This window comes from Oreochromis niloticus, linkage group LG16 (genome assembly GCF_001858045.2).
Source record: "Oreochromis niloticus isolate F11D_XX linkage group LG16, O_niloticus_UMD_NMBU, whole genome shotgun sequence".
Lineage (NCBI taxonomy): Eukaryota > Metazoa > Chordata > Actinopteri > Cichliformes > Cichlidae > Oreochromis > Oreochromis niloticus.
The window spans coordinates 10,523,235-10,545,672 of NC_031987.2; the positions used below are offsets into that span (position 1 = coordinate 10,523,235).

Genomic DNA, 22,438 nt, shown 5'->3' on the forward strand with positions numbered 1-22,438 from the left:
GGATATGTTTGACACACTATTTCTGTTTTGAATTATAATTGATCGATCTGATTCAGGTGGGAGTTTTACGAGACACATCAACTCTTGCAGCGAGGAAGCATTTGTTAAAGCTTTACTCGGTCTGCACTGCAGTATTAAACAAAATTTGTAATAACAAAAGTGTCAGGTCACTGTCTTATCTGCTGTTAATGGCTAAATATATGCTGTAATACTGAAAGTGGCATTTCAGGTCCCTCATATTTTATTTTACAAATGTAATGCGTCTCTGTAGCACCCAAGTTTGGGTGAGGTTTTGAGAGACAACTAGTTTGATCATATAAAGAATAGAAATTATGCAGCAGTAGACATGTATATATATATATATATATATATATATATATATACATATATACATATATATATATATGTTTAATACTAAACTATTTACAGTAAATTGTATGTTTTTAAGCAAGTGGTAACCTGAGGTGAAAGGTTAAATTGTCAAAAGCCATTTAGCTGCTAGCCCCAGAGATCAGTCAGTCTCTATAGACTACCTTGCTAAAATGCTCAACTTTACATAATTAAAAAACACGTTTACAGCCTTGTTAAAAAGCTGCAAAACCATCATTTCTGTCTTCATAATAGCTCCAGGGGGGTGAAACTTGTATAACTCATCCACCTGGATACTGGGCTTAGGGGTGGAGTTTCAGGTAGTTGTAGCCTCACAGGCCACACCTCCTCATTGTGTTTGTTGGTACCATAACAAATATTACGGCTTGCTTTGTGGAACAAGCTGTCCCATAATTTTGTCCTTATGTTTTGGTGAGTAAAACTCGAGTATTTTATCGGTCCGTTTCTTAGCAGTGTTGTGTTGCAACTATGCAGTTTATGCATGCAGCTTGCAAACCAAGTATGCTGGAGTTAACCGATAACTTTGCACTCTGTCTTTTCATCTAATATAGTAATGCAAAAAAAGATCAATGTCCAAAACCAGTAATGGTTGGCATCACATCCATATTTTATAGAGTCTACTCTTTGAAGTTATGCAGATTAAGGAGCATGGCTATTTTGAATGATAGGTGGGTGTCAGCTAGGCCACCTCAGGTAATTGGAGTCTCTGAACTGGAGCTCTGGACCATGTTGTTGTTGGTTAATTGTCCATACAAAAAAGTCTGAGCGTCCATTTTGGTGTCTGAAATTGTAGTTTTGTTTTAGAATCCTACTTGACAAGCAGCCATACAGCTTTGGGATGGAGCTTGATAACAAGACTTGCTTGCTATAGTTGATGATTTGGCATTTCTGCCTACATACATAACTACATACCTGAATTAATGAAATCCAAATATGCCTGCACAAACCAGTGGGTGAGGTGATGGTGCCCACATTCATTTTTTTTTCGTCTTGAGGACTAATGGAGGAGGAAATATAGGAAATATGCCACGTGCAGAGACAGCTAGAGTACCTAGTTAATTGTGAGAGAAGTGACGTAAATAGGTTGGTGAATTATACAGTCCCTTAATTAAATCTTAATGCTATAAAGCAATAATTTGCACAAGAGACTTTTAATCACACTTACACAATATAACCAGAGGTTTCTGTGGCCCATTTAATCTACAGGTGTCAGACTGGGAGCAGCTGCTATTTTAGGAGGGCCAGTTGAATTAACCCTAGGAGCTCTCAATAAGCAGCAATAATGTAATGTAATCTTATAGCTTCATTTACGTCTTCAGCTCTGTAGAACAATTACAGTATATAATAAAAGCAATAGGAAGAGAGGGTGTAAAGATTCTTCAAACTTTTTGTGAGATTTTCAGAGAGACTGTTTCATTACCCCAAATTAAGGCTCAGTTTAATGAATTCTTGGCTTGCATTTACTGACATGACTTCTTATTAAATGAACTGAATCGCCAACAAGTATTGCACCAAGACATAAACTTTATAAGAGAAAAGCTTAGAAATAATGCATTCAAGTCAATGCTAACTGAAAGACCTTATATTGACTTTGCATTGCAGTTGTCCATCCACTCTGTGTTTGTGTCAGCACACATTCTCTTGAGTGTAATTGCCTCATGCTCAAGTGTCTTTCTGGCTTATTAGCGGTAGATTGTGTTTCTCCGTAGCCTCAATTTATTGTAAGGAAAGTTTCAATGTTGACTAGTTTTAAGTGAGTCAGATGGTTGGCTGTTTGTAAAATAATCACGCTGTTGCACATTGACCCAAAAAGAAATGAATCTCATCCCTTTTTTTTTTTTAAACTGTCCACTTACTGTAGAGCTTTGGACCCTCTGGTAGCCTGGGTGCCAAAAGTAACAAGAAGTAAACTCAGTGTGAACCAGAAGGTGTGAACAAATCAGACAGTCAGTGACTGAGTTTGATTCATTAAATCGTACTCTACGTTTGCTGGACGAGCTTGGAAAATGCCATGGAGAAGATTGTGAAGTAACTGTTGGAGGTGATGTTAACTCGCAAGCTGAGACTAAATATTTAAAAGCCTCTGATGCTTGTCATTGCACATATGAATACAAACCTGCTGAGAGAATGTGTCAGTTTCCTGTCACTATCATTATTTACGCAGGGCGTGCGTAAATTTTCCGGTATTCCAGCAGAAGTTAGTTTTAAATCATCCCAGGGAATATGTGCACTGCTATAGCATAAGAGATTAATATTGTGTCAGTTATTAGTTTCAGTAAACATACATTGCAGCTTGTAAATGGTTACTTTTAAATCTGCACATCAATGGCTGTTTTAGATGCTTGTTTACCTGAGTTTTATGGGAGTTGTGGCCTTAACATGCTCATCGGTTGACCGGATTTTGGTTTATCCCGTGCATTCAAATCGGTCAGCATTTCTCTACGATCCTTTACTTCTCCTTTGACTCGCACCGAAGATTAATTTTCAACCCGCTTTGGTCCATTATCTTGATTACGACCTTAGTTTGCACAGTTTTCTGGAACAGATTTCATACAACATATTTCTGTGGCTGCTGGCTAATCTTTCCTCCTACTTTTCTTCCCTGCTGGATGATAAAGATGATAATCAGAGGAGCCTTGGGGCTATAGAGGCAGATGGACCCTCATCCCTCTCTCCTGCCCGCAGCTGGTCTGACCTCACCATCCCTTGAAAGCATGATACCTGTGAATACCCTGATTATGGCCAGGCCAGACTGCACAGGCCCACGACCCCTCGCTGTGCAGGTGAGTGTTGAGGCAGTAGAGTGGGCATGATTGACTCTCACTGCAAACCCTGTTGGAGAGCTGCGTTCCAACAGACAGACAGAGCGAGTGGGAGATGAGGGGGCAAAAGAGAGAGCCCGCCCTGCATTCTCCGGCTAATTAAGTGTTATTATCCCGCACAACAGGAGGTACCTGTGAAATAATTGGCCACAGCCACAGCTAAATGTTCCAATCTGGAGGTGAATCCAAAAGTACAGCAAAAGGTCACATGCCATTATGCATTGTGCTGATCTTATTAGTGCAGCAGTCCATCAAAAGACCCACCATTAATTCATAGTGAAAATACTTCCTGGATTAAACTGTAGCGTCTTTCCTTGATTTAAAGCCAGCCTTGTTTAGGTGAGAAAATCTTTTTTTTTTTTTCCCTGACCTGCTAGTCAAAGAGAGAGTCCCATTCAATTTTGTCTTTTTATGCCCACTTACCTCCTAATAGTTGTCTCTTTGTAGTGCTAATGTCAATTTGAGAAAGGAAAAAAAAATATATATGAATATGTGTTTCCTCAAATAAAAGCAGTAGTCAATTAAAAGCCGAGTCTCTAATAATGCCTGGGTCATGGCTGACACAAACAAGCAGTCAATCTTCAAATACAGGCTGGGAAAAATGTTTTTACCAGCAAATGTCTCACAATAAAAGCCCATTTAAGAAACAGAAATGCCAAGCCTTTGATTTAAAACTGAAGTGTTGAAATGCACGTCTTCATAGAAAGAGTCGTTGTATGTTTAGGTTATGTATGATAAATACGTCTGTGTTCATAAATGCGTACAATTTGTCATAAATCAGGGCAACTCGTGATAGATTGGCTGTAAAACAGCTCTGTAGGAACTCTGCAGCTTGGTTCACTGTCTTACCCTGTCAATAATTTCTTGTTATCATCAATCACTTGAAGATATTTTCAGTGACATTCAGACTGAAACTTTCTATTTCTTCTGTCAGAATCTGTTGTGAACTCATTCATCAGCTCCTTCAAATCTTTGTATGGACTGTCTTTGGCGGTATTGCTCATAGTTGCATTGTAGTGGCCATAGCCATGCCAACAAGCTGGGTCACTGTTTACGTAGCTGGTCTGACGCTCGGTGCTGCTGTGTGAATGGAGAGAGGAATCCCAGCTGAGGTGAGTTTATTCTCCCGGGAGCTGTTTTACAGAAAAATAAATTCAGTACAGCATCTTCATTGGACTGGGCTCCTACATGCACACCTCTCCGCAGCAGCAGGGTTTCTCACTCAGTGAGGTGTCAAAGGTCATTAAAATTAAATAAAAATCTGAAAATATAAAAAACATAAAAATAAATGAATATATGCAAAAAGATAAATAAAATACTACTACTAATAATAATGACAAAAGCAGACAATTAATGAGGATGGATTTTCTGTGACATATACATTTTATTTTAATATACCCTTTAAGTTTACACTCAACCACGTGCAGTGTATGCACGTCACAACACTCTTGCAATAGCGTGGGTTACTCTGGTGAAACGAGTAACGCCACGCTCTTTAGCTTCTAACGCCATTTTCTCATTTCATCGTTCACTGGAAACACGAGTAAATGCTCTCAACCACTTACACAGTTCTCCATAAAGTGTTGTTACCTTCTGCAGTTTAATTAAAATAAAAAGGCAAATCTACCAAATTAGTGATGTACACACTGTAAAATATTTGAGCAATTTACTCCTATGTCCACACATCGTTCTTTATAAGAATTTTGTGGGAATTTTATCAATATAAGCAAACACTAAATCAAGTAGCTGTGCGTGTGAAGTATAGTCTTCTTTTATTATTAACCTACAAATATCAAACTGTTGATTAATGACTTCTTTAACATGTACATTAAACATTCAAATATAAATTATCTTGATTATCAGCCATAAAAGGCTGGATTTCGGTGCTGCTAAATTGAATATTAAGCTGAGCCTATCGGCCTGCAGCTGTTTATTTATCATGCTGGAATGACGACTTTCAGTCCGACTGCGTGGCTAAATCCTGTTGGAGTAAATGTCAGCAAGGCAGAACACACAAACTGAGCCAAACAGCTGAGCAAAATATTGAAATAAAATTCCTCCAGCTACTTTGCTTACTAATTATCCCAGATCAGCATCCATCACTATGCATCATTAGGTGGATACTACAAAAAAGAAATAAATAAAAATCAGAGAGAATCTTCGGTTTGTGAGACTGTGTCAGTTTTTGCAGAGTACATGAGCCGGAAGAAGCGACTTTTATTTTACCCGAGACTGAACTTAGCAGGGATTCCAGCTGTTTGTTTGTTTTTTAATCGAGTGACGTTCTTTGCTTTTGTCTCCCTGCATTTAGAAACTGCATGTGCTTCTGGGATATGTGCTAACTTTTTTCCGTTCATATTAAATCTAATATGTTTTTGCTCATTTCACGAATATAATTGTGCACCTTTTAAAACTTTTGCTTTACTTTCTGTCTGAACACGTTATCCTAGTGCAGCAAAAAGTGCATAGTGTTTAGGTTCAGGGTGATAGACTGGACGGAGTCTTGTATGAGCTGCAACTCTGAAAAATGTCTGCCAACTGATGATTAAACTACACACTGCAGTGTTGACTCTGAATGTAGTGCAGGAATACTTACTATTAATTATAATTTATAAGGGTTAGGGTTATGCGAGGTGAATAAATTGAATGCTATAATCATAATAAGGGTTTCATTTCATGAGGAGAAATGTGTCTTTTGAGAAAACAAGTAAGGGCTCTTTCAAAGAGAAACACTCCTGTTTTATTTAAGTAACACTGTATAATGGACTTAATAATATCACTGTTAAGGCAACAATATAATTACACTGTCAGCAATGTTGCTAAGGTCCTTGAATGCATGAACATTGTGTTTTTGTCCACCCATTTGTTCTTACTGTGTACTTTTTTTTTTTTTCTCAATTTCTTTATTGGAAATCAATCTTTTATTCTTGGCAACAAGGCCGTACTTGTAATTTGTGTATACTGCATTCACTTCTTTACTGAGCTACACAGATGTATCTTCTTAAAGTAGGAATTTAAACTGGATTTGTTTAAAAAGAAATAATAACCCTAATGTGAGCGCTTAGAGGCATACTCTTTGATGGAGAAGCTCGATGGTCAGTGGGCTGCTGTGGTTATGTAACATGGCCTCTGTTTCTGATATAGCTCTATTTAACTACTTTGGGCTGTTGTGTGGGCGTGTGTGGTGCTTCTATCTCTCCTGTGTTTTCTCAGGTACTACTCTTCTTCCTGTGGGGTTGGTGGTTTGCCCAAATCTGACTCGACTCAGTCAATAGCCTGGGGGGTACATATAGTTGAGGCACATGAGACGGCTAGGGCCAGTGTAGTACAGGGCAGCGTGTTTGGGGCAAAGCACGACCCTCATTTGACCAGTATTTTTGTTTTGTTGTTTTTAGAAGCATTTTTGAAGCTCTCTCAGTAATTCAATAATAAAACTCTGCTGTCTTCTTTTATTTTCTGGAGCACTTTTAGATTTCTTTCCCTCATCCCATGGACTTTAAGGGGGGTGTAACCCTCTCTAATGACCTTTAAGAGCAAAGGCCCTTGGTCAACACTTACGGACAGTCTGTCAGGACATCTTGTCGTCAAGTTTTAGCATAACCTTTAGCAAAAATTTTCAACATTGTGAAGAGCCCCCCCCAAAACAAAACAACAACAACAACAACAAAATTAGCAAAGTAGCTTTGGTTGTCTGATCTAACCAAATGGTCGGTAGACATACAGTCATGTCAGAAGGCTAGCACACACTCATTCAGTTCTAAGGTTTTACATATACAGGACATTATACATTCGTAGATGACCAACACATGACATATTACACAGAGCTATTATTCAACAACATCTTGGCCAAAATGCAGAAATATGTGTAGAAACGTTTTAAAGTCCACACCATGATTTAGGAGCTTACAGAACCACCTTTAGCAGCAATAACTTGAAGTACTTGTTTTCTGTATGACTTTATCATTGTTGGAGAGGAGTTTTGGCCCACTCTTTTTACAACATTGCTTCAGTCCGTTGAGGTTTGCAGTCATTTGTAAGATCCCACCACAGAATTTCTACTGGGTTGAGATCTGGACTTTGACTGGCAAATTTTGGTTTTTGGTGAAAACCAAAATGTGCTACTGCGCATTATAGGAAAACATATCCACTCTGGTCTCATCTGTCCAAACGACATTGTTCCAGAGGTCTTGTGGTTTGTTGAGATGCAACTTTGCAAACCTAAGCTGTGCTGCTGCTTTTAGAGAGAAGAGGCTGTCTCCTGGCAACTCTTACAAACAACCTATATATGTTCAGTATTTTTCTATTTTTGTAATTGTACTGTCATGAGATTTTACATGAATATGCTATCTGAGCCTGTAGAGTCTGCGTCTTGCTTTTAGGGTTTCAAGCTCTGTAAACAACACTTCCATGGATAACTGAAACTTTTACTGAAGAATACATATTTTAGGCCCTTTTTCTTAGTCATGTATCAGGATTCGCTCCTCCATGCCTGTAGTCTGTTATTCATGTCAGTTCAAAAGTGGCTAAACTATAATCCATCCATGCTCAAGGTAGACGTTTGCCTTTACAAAATAGAAAGTTCTTGCTCTGTAAACAACCAGGTGTTGTTGAACTTTTACTTTTTGGAACAAAAAGGTCATAGGCCACTTTCACAGTTGTAAACACTCATAGGTGTTACTAATTTGATCAGTGATGGCTCTGTTCTGCCCAAGTGTGCCAGTGACCTTACATTAACAATAACAGAATCTAAAACTGAAGCAGCTAAATGGAATTCTTCCCATACTGATGTTATTAACCTGGGATTTTTCTACTGTGACTTGTCAAAATATCTTCTCCGAAGAGCGATAGGAACAAATTACTGATGACAATTTAAGATGTCATTGGAGAAACAAACAAACAAACAAAATAAACCCTCTCAGAGTATTGCCTTTTAAAAGGTATAAAGCCCCTGAATTGAGCAAAGTGTGCCAATGTATTCAGTAAAAAGCAAAACGATTCACCGTAAAGTTAAAATGTTCCCTAATGAGGAAAATAAGGAAATAAGATTTCAGAGTGAGACTCTTTGTTCCTGCTGTGAGCAAGTGTGACATGAATTAATGGGCAACTAGTAGCACAGTGTGTTGTTATTTCACAGAGTGCTTTGATGAACTGAAGGAGCCACGGCAATACTTTTAATACACAGGATTATTGCTTTCTTTATCTTTGTTCCGCAGAACAAAATAAGAATCGACGTGCATTCATAACCTGCCCGAACAATACGGGGTGTTGTCAGATAACTGAACATCATGCTGTGAATGGCCACATTTTGTTATTAACAAGTGACCTCGAGTAGTGTATTATTCAAACAAATAATACACAGTAACCTTCTCTAAAGTTTGCACAGGGCTGATGCACAGACCAAATAGAGTAAAATGACCCATCTCTATTTGTAACAGCGAGTTTTCTTATTAGTGTGTTTTGCTTTTCGCCCCTTGTTGCCCTTGATATAACAGCGTCACCCCCACCAAGCTTTTTGTCAGCCAATTATTCACCTGATGCTAATGACCAGTTGCCGGCTGTACTGTCGCTCAGATATTGTGCCTGAAGACTGATATATTGATCAGGTGAGATTGATCAAGAGAGGGATGATACAGCAACATTACATGATTTATTTGGGTTCTAATGTCTTGCGTCAGGACTGCCCTCTGGGAATCGGCTGTCTAGGCCCAGTGTGCTTTCATCTTCTGTCTAAGTATCACACCCTCTTTATAGCCTACAGCTTCACTTTTTCCAAAAGCAAGAGGCAGACAAGGTAGTAGAGAGAAGAACTATTTAAATAAATCCCGGCACAGCTTGAAAGCTAACATATTATATTGTTGATGGAGGAATGTTTTTGCTTTCTATCTCTTGTTTTATTGGAATAATTTGCATTCTGTGGATGGAAAAATTTAAAGCATTCAGATAAGCAGTTTTCCATTTCACAAAAACAGGCCTTAACCAAAACAAGACAATCTAACCTGTCAAAATAACATTAGTATTCATCACTTGGGGAAACTAATTTGTGTTGCATTAGACATTCTGACTACATGCGGATGTTTTACTTAGTGTACTTATTCCATTTGTTTAGAAAATCTCAGAAACGTAATGAACACAAAATCAAACCGTCTCCAAGTGGCAAGCAATGAATTTGTTCAGGTTTCAGCGGGGCAGCGAATGAGGCTGCTCTGCAGAGCTGACAGTAAACAATTTCAGGGTTTCGCTCTGAAAAATATATAAATAAATAATTAGAAATGACCATATGATGCCTAAGGCTGTTTGAAGAGCAGCTGAAGCATTTTAGTCTGCGAGAGCTCCATCGGTGTACCACTAAAACCTCGCGCGGCCCGTTCACGACAGCGAGCACGCTCTATGTACAAATTATATATGCACTGATGCAACATTTATTTCCGAGATGGAAATATGACCAGTTTGATTTAACTTTGAGTATTATTTCTTTTTAAAATACTTTGTGAGTTACTCAGTAGACCTATGACCTAAACAGCACTGAAATAGCATTTGGGAAAATGCACAGACTGTCCCTAAACCCACAAGCGCACAACATTTAATGAACATGAACAAACGCGTTAAATGCTAATACAAAAGGATGCAGAGGAAGTGGAGGGAAAGAGGGAGAGGTCACGGACATGCATGACTGGAGAGTGTAACGTGATTATAAAACAACTTCTGTGCCTGCCTGAACTACCAAAAGCTCCATTATGTTTCCTTCAGTGGACAAACACCAGTTTATCACTATTATTCCATCAAATGTATCATTAAATGAGCTTATCTTAAATATATATGATACTCCTTTACACCATCAGCCCTTTTTTTTCCTTGCAGTCTTTTTCCAATAATAGATATTTATGCCATGGTTAATAAAATGTCACATCCCTAATGAACGGGAAGTCTCCCAGTGGCGAACAGAGAATTTGTTCAGGCTTCAGTGAGCCAGTAGCTCAGGCTGTTCAACACAGGTGGCAGGCAAGCTCACTCTGTTGTTCTTAGGGGCTGGAGGGCAGGTGAGCTTCTGTCAGAGGAGAGGATGGGTCGGACCCGTGAAGCATGTGGCATGTTGTTGGTGCAGCTGATGGGGAGGGGAAGGGGGTCGGTGGTACCTCCCAGGCTACCCATCCTGTCCCCCCATCCCATCTGTGCCGCGCTGACAAGATGTGCATAGAATAACAAGTCAGCATCTGGCCAGTAATGAGGTTCCCAGCTCAGCATCAAGATATCAGATGCTAACAGGTAGATGATTATAATTATTTAGACTCACTCAGTTTAGTCAAGACCATGTACTAATAAGCACACTTAAAGGCTGATCAAAGTGTTGTACAACCAAAAAGAAAAGGGAGGAAGCCACAGTTATCTTTTATTATAGTTATTCCTAAGCACTAGAAAAAGAAGCCATAATATTTCATAATCCTGCTAGTGTTAATTAAAAAAGACAAAACAATTAAAGTACAAGATAAATATTCAAAGTCAGCCTGATTTAAAGACCAAATTAAAATCAAATTAAGCTTTCAAATACGTTTTCTTTTTGTGTTGTTGAGGCTCTGATCTGGAGGGCAGAGACTGGATCTGTGCCGTAGTTGCTTTACACGAGTGTTTCCATGTCTGAGCGTACGGGCATGACCTCTTGGGCACGAGTGATGCAAATTTTATCCTCAAAGGGCAAACGCGAGCCACCATGTTGTGAACTTGTCCATGAGACACAATGCACCAGCTACCCATGCATCCTTCACACAGATTCTAAGTGAACTTGAAAATAATACAGCAGGAACAGCTACTCATCCACGGCAGCTGTCCGTGTCTGTGTTTGTAAGCGAGTATAATTCCAGCCTTGGCCTGGACCTTAGAACGGCGAGGAGCATCTGGTTGACAGACCTCAGTGATCTTGTGGAAGTGTGCAACGTTAAAAGATCAAAGAGGTGTGGGGGTGGGTGCTATCCCATTCATTGACTTAAAAAATAAAACCAGTGAGCCAATGTGGAGAAGCTCATGTGAAATGCGCCTGTTAGGCACTGAGCGACAGCATTTTAGATCACTTATGGGTGAGAAAGCAGACTGTTTAAAGCCTGTAGTGTCTGTGTTGGGGTAGTCAAGCTAAGATGAAATAAAAGGCTCAAGAACACAAAAAGCTAAAGCTTTAAAAAAGATACGTTAAAAGAAACTGGCGCATTCAAATGCAGTTATTTGTTTATCAAGTATCACAGTATTTTCGCAAATCACTTCCAGTTTGTTTTTCTTTGTAAAACCAAGGCTTTTCATAACCCTAGGGGTCGATGATATCAGTTAGGATGGCGTAGAGGTTAGGGGGTCGAAACAGCACATCTGTTAATTGAGATTAGGCATGTTTTGTACCATCCAGGTTGTGATGTCCTCCAGGCAGTCCAAAAAGGCCTTCAGATAGGTCATGGCTTTACCTTCTCGAAAGCATATTAACATGTGAGTCATCTGCACAGCAGTGGAACAAAATATTATATCGCTTAAAGACTATAACCTTAGGCAAGCACATATACAGCATGTATTTGGACAATAACACATTTTATTTTGTAGTTTTGCCTCTGAAAACTACAAACAATATAATTAAAGTTTTCAGAGACTCAAAAGCAGACAAACCGTCCTTTCACACAGCACACAGCAGTCTGTTTGAGAAACTAATATCATTTTAAATAGAATTATTGTTGTACACTGATGAAAATTGTTTGCAGTAATTGACTGTCTAAAGAACCAGTGAATCTCACCAAACATTTCCTCCCTTCAGATGCTCTGCTAGACCGTTGCTGCAGCCACCTTCAATTGCTGTTTGTTCGTTGGCTTGTTTTATCTTTAATAACTAAAAAGCATCCTCCTTTGGGTTGCGATCAGGTAACTCAATTGGCCATTAAACAATATCCAATGTTTTATGCCTTGAGAAGCTCTTAGGTTCCCTTGCGGTGTGCTTTTGGGTCATTTGTAATGTGAAATGCCATCCGACCAGTTTTGAGCATTTGGCTGTATCTGAGCAGAGAGTATAGCCCTGTACAGAACACATCCTGATACTTCTATCAGCAGTCACATCATCAATAAAGAATTTCTTTTTTCAGAACTGTGCAGACTCAGAACAAGTAGTTTGATATTCTTAGATATACACTTGTTATTTGTTGAGACGATTGATAAGGCTACACGGTCACTGTGGCCACCTGCTGCCTTTTTGCATTTCTGTTAGTGGATGCATTAAACACATGGGACATGTTAATTAGGAAGTTTAATAGCTGCTATGTGATCATGGTTTTAGTTTGGATAGAACCAGCGAGATCTGTACTTGGTATACATAAATTACGTGGATAAAACCTCCTGTTATTTTTTTTTTAAGTCTCAAAAAGAATAGTAAAGCAAAAAACAAGCAAGCTCTTCTCTGACTCCAAGACCATAAAAACCCTACATCTTGTCTAATTGTCTTTCTAGGTTTGTTCTCGTTTACAACCAACTAAATTAGCTTGTATTCTCTCCCAGCTCCAGCTCCTCCTTTTGCCACAGCGACTCAAGATATCTGACACCATGAACTTTGAAAAGTGTGTGTTACTGTGCTTTTCTTAACAGGCTGTTGGGAAGTAAGTTCATTTATTATTTACGATAAACTTCATATATTGTAGATGTTTCGCATCGCTGGTTTGTCAGTCAGAAAAGATTCAGCGGTGACATTTAGCTTTTGTTCCACTTGCTTATAGGAAAGAGGATTTCTTTCATTTTTTATGCTGGGGTCAGTTTAGAGAACTAACAAATGCACTTTAGAAGCAGGAGGCGGAGGCTCGCCTCAGTTACCTGTTTTGCTGCCATGACCTTCAGTTATGAAGGTAGCTCCCTGCTATTTTGCAAGTCGATTACTTGGTGCCCTTTGACAAAGGCTGTCTTTTTTTTTTGTATTTACTGTTGAAATAAACTACTTTTACTTGTGTATTTATTGTTGTCCTGGGAACAGTTGTCAATCATTTAGAAGAAAGCGCTGATGTATATTTAGTGCCAGGAATATGACAAGTTGGTGCATTCAACATTCAACTCAGTGGAGACACTGATGCAAATGACACTGTGGTTGAACTGAATGTTTAACTTCTTTCCCTTTTTTTTTTGGCACATAACTATTGAGGGTGTCTTTGAGCATTGTGTTGCATTGGCGCATAGAACAGCAATCTGTTTGTAGTTGAAGAGAAGTGATCCTCAGGGCTATAAAAAAAATCACTGAACCCTGCTCCTTGCACTCATGTGCAAAGCATGGCAATTCCTCAGTCCACTGCACAAGCTTCCCATATTTTTCCCTTCCCTTTGGGCAGTGTGTTCTTACATATACAGAAATATGAGTACCCATATGGTCCTTCAGTAGATAGTACAACCTTAATAATGAGAGCTCTCATTAGGCAGTGAAACCTCTGACTTTCATCTACTATTATTACATGGTAGCAGAATTTGTGCTCGCAAAGGCTGAACTAAGCTACTGAACCACACCATGTCCAATCTCAGCATTAATGCAAGCTGATATGTTACCTAGCAAGCTACACCAGTCATTTCAGCATTTTCAGAGATGAAAGGTACAGTAAAACTCAAGTGTTCTGAATTTGTAATGAAGTGGTGAGTAAATGGCTCCAAATTTTCTTTTGCAGATGCACAGTCAAATGAGCCTAAACCAAAATGAACAAATGAACAGACATTTAGACTCTGTGAGTTCGAAGGATCACAATATGCTTTGCTCAGATCATTTTGCGTCACTGTGCGAGGAGTCATGCCAAACCCAATCCTGCAATTTAAACAAAATCCACGGCCTTCCTCTTTTACATTCTCTTAACTGGGAGGATGTTTTGCTTGATCTACTTTGGGACTCTTGCTCAGTGTAAATATCGGTGGGTTGCAATGCTGCTTGTGGTAACCACCTTAACTTTTTATAATGAAGCAAGCATACAGACAGCAAGTTAAGCTAACGCAGCCGTTATCTTGACCTGGAATTGATAGAAAATAATCAGTTGCAAAATGAATTAACCAAAGCAAAATTGGTGGTTGCACATTCTGCTAAGACTGCTTATGCCATGAAGCAAAACAAAAGCAAAGTAAGAAAAACCTAATAAAAAGAAACACAACTATATAAATATCTGTACATATAAAGGACAAGTCATAGAATAAGATTAAATACTCTTTAATGCCTTCAGGGAAATTTATTCTCTGCTGTTACCTATGTGAAGTAGGACCAATGGGCAGCCACTGTGCGACACCTGGGGACCCAGGACTTTCTTTCTGTGAGGCATCAGTGCTGCTACAGCTGCCTAGAAGGCAGATGCAAAACAGAAGCACAACTCATGAGTCATAGTTTTATTAGTAGGTCATGTCAAGCAGTGTCAAAAATAGTCTTCACACCGTCTGGAGATTGACTGAACTCGGTTTGCTATAATGGATCTGTCCTACCTCTTAAAAACACGGGGGGCAATGATGGAAAATAATTTTTTTCTTAGAACAAGAGGCATGTTGCAGCTATCAAGTATCATAACTGTTTAAAACACACCTGTATAAATCTTTATATAAAAAAGTACAGCAGAACTTTTCTGCAGTACATACAATCACTAATGTTAATTGTAATCCAGAGGCATTTTTAATTTTCTGCACGTTTCCAGTTTTCCACACCAGCATCACCACTGCAAAGCTCAGCATCTGTGTGCACTCCCTACACTGCAGCGGCATAGTTTTGAATTGAACCAACCCATCAAATAAACATTTCTAAGGCTCAAAACCCGACCAGTTGGCTAAATAAATATTACCAGTGCAGTGATGTGCAAACTATGTGAGGCACAAACATTTTCAGTATGATTTATGTTCAAACCAAGTTGATGGCACAAACCTTAAAACTATGGTTAAAAAAACTCCCCAAATTTGTTTAATAAGTAGAGGAGTAGATCTGCAGAGCTGATTTTGTGTTATTGTCAATTAATTGTACTGTTTGCAGAGTTGCAGCTGGTGCTGCCTGTGTAATCAGCTGAATGATTGCTGTCAGTGGCATTTACCGTTGCTTCTCAACTTTCAGTATTTACACATAAAAATAAATAAATAGACATGCCATCCATCACTTACCACATGAACATGACATTCCTGGGAAAACATAAAGAACCATTCTACCAGGAGTTCTACCAATGCACCGATGCATGATCAAATGCTGAGAATTGCTACAGCAGAAAAAAAACACTCCTCCACCCCCCCCATCTGCCAACATCATTACATTCATGTACAGGAGAAAAGCACGCTCATTATCATTTATATTCAGTTTTCCACACAAACTGTTAAACGCTGATAACTGCTACCTTAGTTTGAGTAGTTTTATGTATATGTATTTAAAAAAATCCAGTTTAGTGCAGGTATGGGAAACTGGGCAGAGCTTTTTTTTTTTGTCCCCTATCTGATTTTTCTATATTTTTACTTTAAGGGAATGAGAGTAATGCAGCTCTACAGTGGTCAGAGTCAGTTACTGCTGTGATGCTCTACATGCTGCCATTTTAGCAGTGCATGTGAAATTCATGATAAACCTGAAGAAAAACATTAACGTAACACAACATATGCTGCAGATGTTGCAGCTTCCTTGAAATGGCTGTTGCTAGTCCCCCATTTTCAATGTTGTTATCCAGTTAAATGGCTGTTATCAATTACAATCACTCCTATAGATATCGTCAGTATGCAACCTCTTCCACCACTCAGGTACCCAGTTTTCACCTCATTTTAAGGTGGCCATGTTGCCCCCAGAGTTTTAAAAGAGAAACTAAAGTCTGCTTAAGGGGACGGGAGGAATAGCAATTTTATCAGTTTTACCTGCTAAACTTGAGCGTAAGATCTATGACAAATAGGATGGAAGGTCTTTACTTTGCCATTACTGTATTCTGCCACACATTGTGTAATAGCACTGTTTATTTTTTATATATATACATCTATGCCTTTTTTTTTTTTTCCTATATCCAACAACACTGCAACCAAAAACTGAAAAACATGTTAAAGAAAAATGAACTAGCAGACACATTTTTGAATCCAAGTTTTGTTTTGACACACTGTTTGCTCAGTTATTTTCAGGCATCACAAATATTTGGTTATGGCAGTAACATTATTTCAGGAATAGACATAGCACTGCCCCCAAAGAGCCAATCATCAGTCAAAACAGGAGAGGAGTCAAAATTTTAACCAGTCATGCTGCATTGACAACTACAGTGAACAACAGAGGTTCATACCAGCATGCATAGTAGAAGTATTAGGGAGAAAAAGGTGGTTTATATGGGATTTTTCTAATGTTTGAATAGATGTGGTTTTTATAGCACTACAACTAAAATAATGTCTCTCTCCCTATTCATTTACATTAGGGCTTCAAAGTAACAAGCTATTGTTGTGAGACTTGCTTGTGAAAGCATTTTGTTAGGGTTTGTAAAAGATGGTGCTTTGGGTTAAGACCCAGCCTTTGACAACACAACACGTTACGAAGCTCAGGTTTTTATACATTTCTAGGGTAATTCTAGCAACTTCTAGGAGCCTCCTACATAATCTCTGTTTCTTTCTGTTTATCAGTGATTAAAGTGAATGATAACACTGTGGAGGTAAGCATTACGACACAGAGCTCTCAGTTCACACTCCTTCTTTATTTGTCTCCAACATCAACTGGACATATCGCGCCACAAAACAGAAGAACACACTTCCTCAACACTGGGTGTGAGTGGAGCCCTCTAGTGGTCCACCACACATGCCCCCCCGAACACCCAGCAGAACTAGTCCAGGACCCGAGGCCTAAGCAAACGGCCGGAACGGCTGAACCGGGGGGTGGGGAACTGACAGAGGGCAACCCAGCCCGGAAGCGAGGCTGGCACTGGCGGTCAGAAAAAGCTGCAGACGACTTGGACTCCGGTGATTGTGGATCACTCCTGGGGGAAAAAACAGAATCCAGCAGCCCGGTGGCAGGTGGGCGGCCGCGACGAGGGGCCTGGGCCGGGACCACCTGATCCTCTTGCATAACATGTGCAGGCTTAAGTCTGTCAACAGAGACAACCTCCTGCCGACCGCCAAAGTCCAAAATGAAATGTTTGTTGCCTGGTTTAAGAACCCTGTACGGCCCGTCATATGGGGGACGCAGCGGAGTCCTATGGGCATCGTGCCTGACGAAAACGAAACGAGCAGAGTCCAACGAACTCGGAACAAAAGTGTCAGGCAGGCAGTGGTGCACGGGACCAGGAACAGGAAACGAGCCTTTCGGGGGCGAAAAGGCAACAAAGAGGGATCAAAACATGGGGGAGGGCTCTCAGGCAAGAAGTCCCCGGGGACCCGGAGGGGCTGGCCGAGGACCAGTTCAGCCGGGGAAACCCCGAGGTCTTCTTTAACCGCGCTACGCAATCCCAGCAAAACCCACGGAAGACGGTCGACCCAGTCGCCACCTGTTAAGGAAGCCCGGAGCGCGGCCTTAAGAGACCGGTGAAACCTTTCGCACATCCCGTTAGCTTGCGGGTGGTATGCTGTGGTGCGGTGGACCTTGACCCCCAAGCCGTCAGCCATAGCAGACCAAAGCTCAGAAACAAACTGTGGGCCCCTGTCCGAGGTAATGTCAGCAGGGGGACCGAAACGGGAAACCCACGTCGACAAAAACGCTCTGGCCACCGTCGCCGCTGTCGTGGACGCCAGTGGCACCACCTCCGGCCACCTGGTTGTGCGGTCCACCACAGTCAAAAGGTGCGTGAAACCCTGTGACTGCGGCAAGGGACCAACCAGGTCCACATGAACGTGATCGAAACGCCGACCGGGGATACGGAAAGGTTCGAGGGGTGCCTGCGTGTGCCGGTGGATTTTTGAGCGTTGGCATGGGACACAAACCGCCGCCCATTCTTTCACCGTCTTGCGAAGGCCCGGCCAAACGAACCTGGCGCTGACCAGCTTGACCGAGGCCCGGACGCCGGGATGAGAGAGGGCATGCACCGAGTCAAAAACACGACGACGCCACGAAAGGGGAACCACCGGGCGGGGGCGGCCGGTAGAAACGTCGCAAAGAAGGCGCGGACCGCCGTCCCACACCGGGGTGTCCTCCAGCACGAGGCCCGTTTTCATTGACTGAAGCGCCAGGATGTCCGGGTCAGCATGCTGCTCGGCGGCCATGGCAGCGTAGTCGACACCGACATACACTGGAGAAACCAACACACGCGACAGACAGTCAGCGACGTGATTGGACTTACCAGCCACGTGCTGGATGTCTGTGGTAAACTCCGAAATGGCCGCCAACTGGCGCTGCTGGCGTGCGCTCCATGGGTCAGAGACCTTGGACATCGCAAACGTCAAAGGTTTGTGGTCAACGTACGCAGTAAAGTTGCGACCCTCGAGGAAAAAACGAAAATGCCGTGTTGCGAGGTGCAGGGCTAGCAACTCCCTGTCAAAAACACTGTACTTGCGTTCGGCATCCCGGAGCGTACGACTGAAAAAGGCGAGCGGTTGCCAGAGACCTGAAACCCGCTGTTCCAACACCCCACCCACTGCCACGTCGGACGCGTCGGTGGTCAACGCGATCTCCGCCGACGGGAGCGGGTGTGCCAGCAGGGCGGCGTCAGCCAGCGCAGACTTGGCTGCGGAAAACGCATGGATGCGTTCCGGCAGCCAGTCAACCGGATCTTTGGCTGTTTTACCTTTTAAGGCAGCATAGAGTGGCTGCAGCAGGTGGGCAGCTCTGGGGAGAAAGCGGTTGTAAAAATTTATCATCCCCAAGAACTCCTGCAACGCTTTAACCGACGTGGGGCGTGGAAAAGCTGAAACGGCCTGGACTCTGTCGGGCAACGGAACCACACCTTCAGCGGAAATGCGGTGCCCGAGGAAATCCAGAACAGGCAACCCAAACTGGCACTTGGAAGGGTTGATGATCAGGCCGTGCGCTGCCAAACGCTGGAAAACCTGGCGCAGATGGGACTCGTGCTGGCTCGCTGAGCAGCTGGCCACCAATATATCGTCCAGATAAACAAAAACGAACGGCAGCCCACGCAAAACTGAGTCCATCAGCCGCTGAAAGGTCTGGGCGGCACCTTTCAGGCCAAACGGCATGCGCAAAAACTCGAACAAGCCGAAGGGGGTAATGACAGCGGTCTTAGGGACGTCTTCGGCGCGCACGGGAACCTGGTGATACCCCCGCACCAAGTCAATTTTAGAGAAAATCGACATTCCGGCGAGGTTGGCAGAAAAATCCTGAATGTGGGGGATGGGGTAACGGTCATTCTCCGTGGCATTATTTAAACGGCGGAAATCTCCGCACGGCCGCCACCGACCGTCTGATTTGGGCACCATGTGAAGCGGAGAGGCCCATGCACTGTTCGAACGCTGTACAATGCCAAGGCGCTCCATGGCTGCAAACTCTTCCCGAGCGACGGACAGTTTCGCGGGGTCGAGGCGGCGCGCGCGCGCGAACACCGGGGCCCGACCGTGGGAATATAATGCTCAACCCCATGCTTCGTTACCGCGCCAGAGAAATCAGGGACAGACAGCGATGGAAACTCCGAAAGCAAACGCTGAAAAGCATCCCCGGAGGTCACTACATTAGCCCGAAGTAGGGGTTCGGCGGCCCGTGTAAAACATGGCAGCGAAGAAAACGAAAGAGCATCAATTAAACATCTGTTAGCAACATCGACAAGCAGTCCGTGAGCGCACAGAAAATCAGCACCTAAAATAGGTACAGAGCTAGCGGCAACAACAAAGTTCCACTGGAAATCCCGGCCATGAAAACAAACAGTCACCAACCTTTTCCCCAAACGTTTTGATGGGAGAGCCATTAGCTGCCATGAGCTGCGGCCCACAGTTCGCTGCTAGTCCGTCGGCAGCGGTAGGGGGAAGGAGGCTCTTCTGGGAGCCGGAGTCCACGAGAAAACGTCTCCCGGAGCGCGAGTCCTCTATGAAGAGCAGCCTCTCTGTATTGCCAGCGGTCGCGGCTGCTACGGCGCGCTGGCGGGTCCATTTCCCTGGGCCGAGAAAGCGCAAGGCGGCAGGCAGCGACGCGCTCTGTCGCCAAATCGCTGATGGTAGAAACAGATGTTCTTGCCGCCGTGCCGGCGTGTAGCAATCCCTGCCGTCAGCAAGGGGGCGGATGCTCTGGGGGAGGCAGGTGGCGGCGTGGAAGGCGTCGCCGGCGAGTCCGTAGCCACGGCGTGAACGTTGAAAGTGCGGCTAGCCAGGAGAATGCGATCCGCTTCTTCAGCCAGGGAGCGATAATCCTTCGCAGGCAGAAGCGGGGAGTTTGCGAGGACGGCTCTCACGGCGGCCGGTAGCTGGCGGAGGAAGAGGTGGGCGAAGAGGAATCCCCCGTCATCCGGCCCGAGCAACGACAGCATGTTCTCCATGAGCTCGAGCGCGGTACCGCCACCCAAGCCTGACAGGTTGAGGAGCTTTTCGGCTCGTTCAGCGTCGGAGAGGGCATAGCGCCGAAGAAGCAGCTCTTTAAGGGCGGCGTATTTCCCTTGGGCGGGTGGGTCCCGGAGGAGCGGCATCGCGCGGCGGGTGGCCAGCGGGTCGAGTGAGGCCACCACATGGTGATACTTCGTGTCGTCAGCCGAGATGCCGCGAAGGGCGAACTGAGCCTCCACGTGCACGAACCATGACGGGGGGTCATGGAGCCAAAAGTCCGGCAGTTTCAGCGCCACAGCGAACGTAGCTGCAACAGGAGGCGGAGGTCCGGCGGCCGCCGATGCCTCCAAAGCGGAGTCTGCGTTATCTGCGGCCCGTTGCATGCTCGAGTCAGGGGTCACCAATGTGGAGGTAAGCATTACGACACAGAGCTCTCAGTTCACACTCCTTCTTTATTTGTCTCCAACATCAACTGGACATATCGCGCCACAAAACAGAAGAACACACTTCCTCAACACTGGGTGTGAGTGGAGCCCTCTAGTGGTCCACCACAACACGACTTTAGGGAGGTAGGTGCAGGAGGGCACCTACTAGCCACTATCTATGTGAGTGATTACAAATGATAACAGTCACTCAAAAGGATGATAACATTCAAAGCAGGTGGACTTGTCAAGCTGTCTATATAACATCCTTTGAAATATAATTGTGCAGGTCTGCATTGACAATGGCTGTCATCACCACTGATCTTTTTGTGATTTTGCATGGGTCACATATAAATGGGCTTTCAGGATGCCCTTCTCTCTTATTTTTTTTCCTCACACAGTGATGAAGATGGCTTTTTGCATGAGCAGTGCTGTTTATCATAGCTTGTTTATGCACGTCGTGGTGAAAATACATTTTTTTGTGAACAAGACTGAAACTGGTTGCTTTTAGTTGAAGCCCCCAAGGCTCAGAAACAGCGGAAATTTCCATCACAACATAATTATACTGAATACACTTCAGTTTATAAAGCTCTACCCACAAAATAGACTGAAGAGGTAAAACTACAAAAACTATGACATTGATTTTTAATGAAAATGTTACATCAGTTCTAGAGATGAAAGAAGTTGCGCATAATACAGAATATCCTTAAAAAAGAGGCTTTAAAAAAGGTGAGTCCAGGTTAAAACCAGATGTCAGGAGGGATGCAGTAAAAAAACTCACAATGAGAAGCTTTGTGAACACAGACTTCAGTAACTTAACTCAAGTACCCTTCAGTGTATTTCCTCCCTAGATTGTAACAGTTCAATCTAAATTTCCCCCTCATTGAGCAGAGATCTCTGATGTTTGCACAAGGAAAAACAGAACAAATATCAACCCGCTGTCTGCGGCCTCTACAATTCTACATCTTCAAATATGAATTATATAAAAAAAGAAGAAATACAATATTTTGTGGCATTTATGCAAATATGACATTTCCCCTGCCGGCTCCACAGAGCAGGGTTTTCTGTTGACCACAGATACCTGGCCGTTTTGGTGCTGAGGTAGGAGCAGCCTCTGCTGCACTGGGTCTTCATTATTTGCTATCAGCACATTAATATATGTCAAATACAAATCACACACATGCAAGTCTAAGAGCTAGGCTGTTTGTGCTCTTCATCTGAATAGAAAATACATTACATGTCAAAAAAGTGCACAGGCATATCTTTTGGCTCCACATTGCAGTGTATAAAATGATTTTTATTTCATTCAGTTTTAGTGAGAGAAAAAAATCCTTGAACCATAGGCATAAGCAGAATAGATCTATAATAACAATCGGCATCTGTGCTTTGTCTTCATTTCCTGACAAAAAGTAAATACAGGCGATTCACAATATCCAT

The 22,438-nt window shown here is 42.6% G+C and overlaps 1 protein-coding gene across 1 annotated transcript in view; it reads left to right on the forward strand.

Moving 5' to 3' along the window:
- Positions 1 to 677: 677 nt before the first annotated feature.
- The window catches only part of asic4a (acid-sensing (proton-gated) ion channel family member 4a), a 125,313-nt gene continuing 103,552 nt past the window's right edge, over positions 678 to 22,438 (forward strand). The window contains exons 1-2 of the mRNA XM_025904056.1: positions 678 to 801; positions 3,009 to 3,173. Coding sequence (XP_025759841.1) covers positions 3,045 to 3,173 — 129 coding nt within the window. The 5' untranslated portion in view covers positions 678 to 801; positions 3,009 to 3,044. The remainder of the gene's footprint in view (positions 802 to 3,008; positions 3,174 to 22,438) is intronic.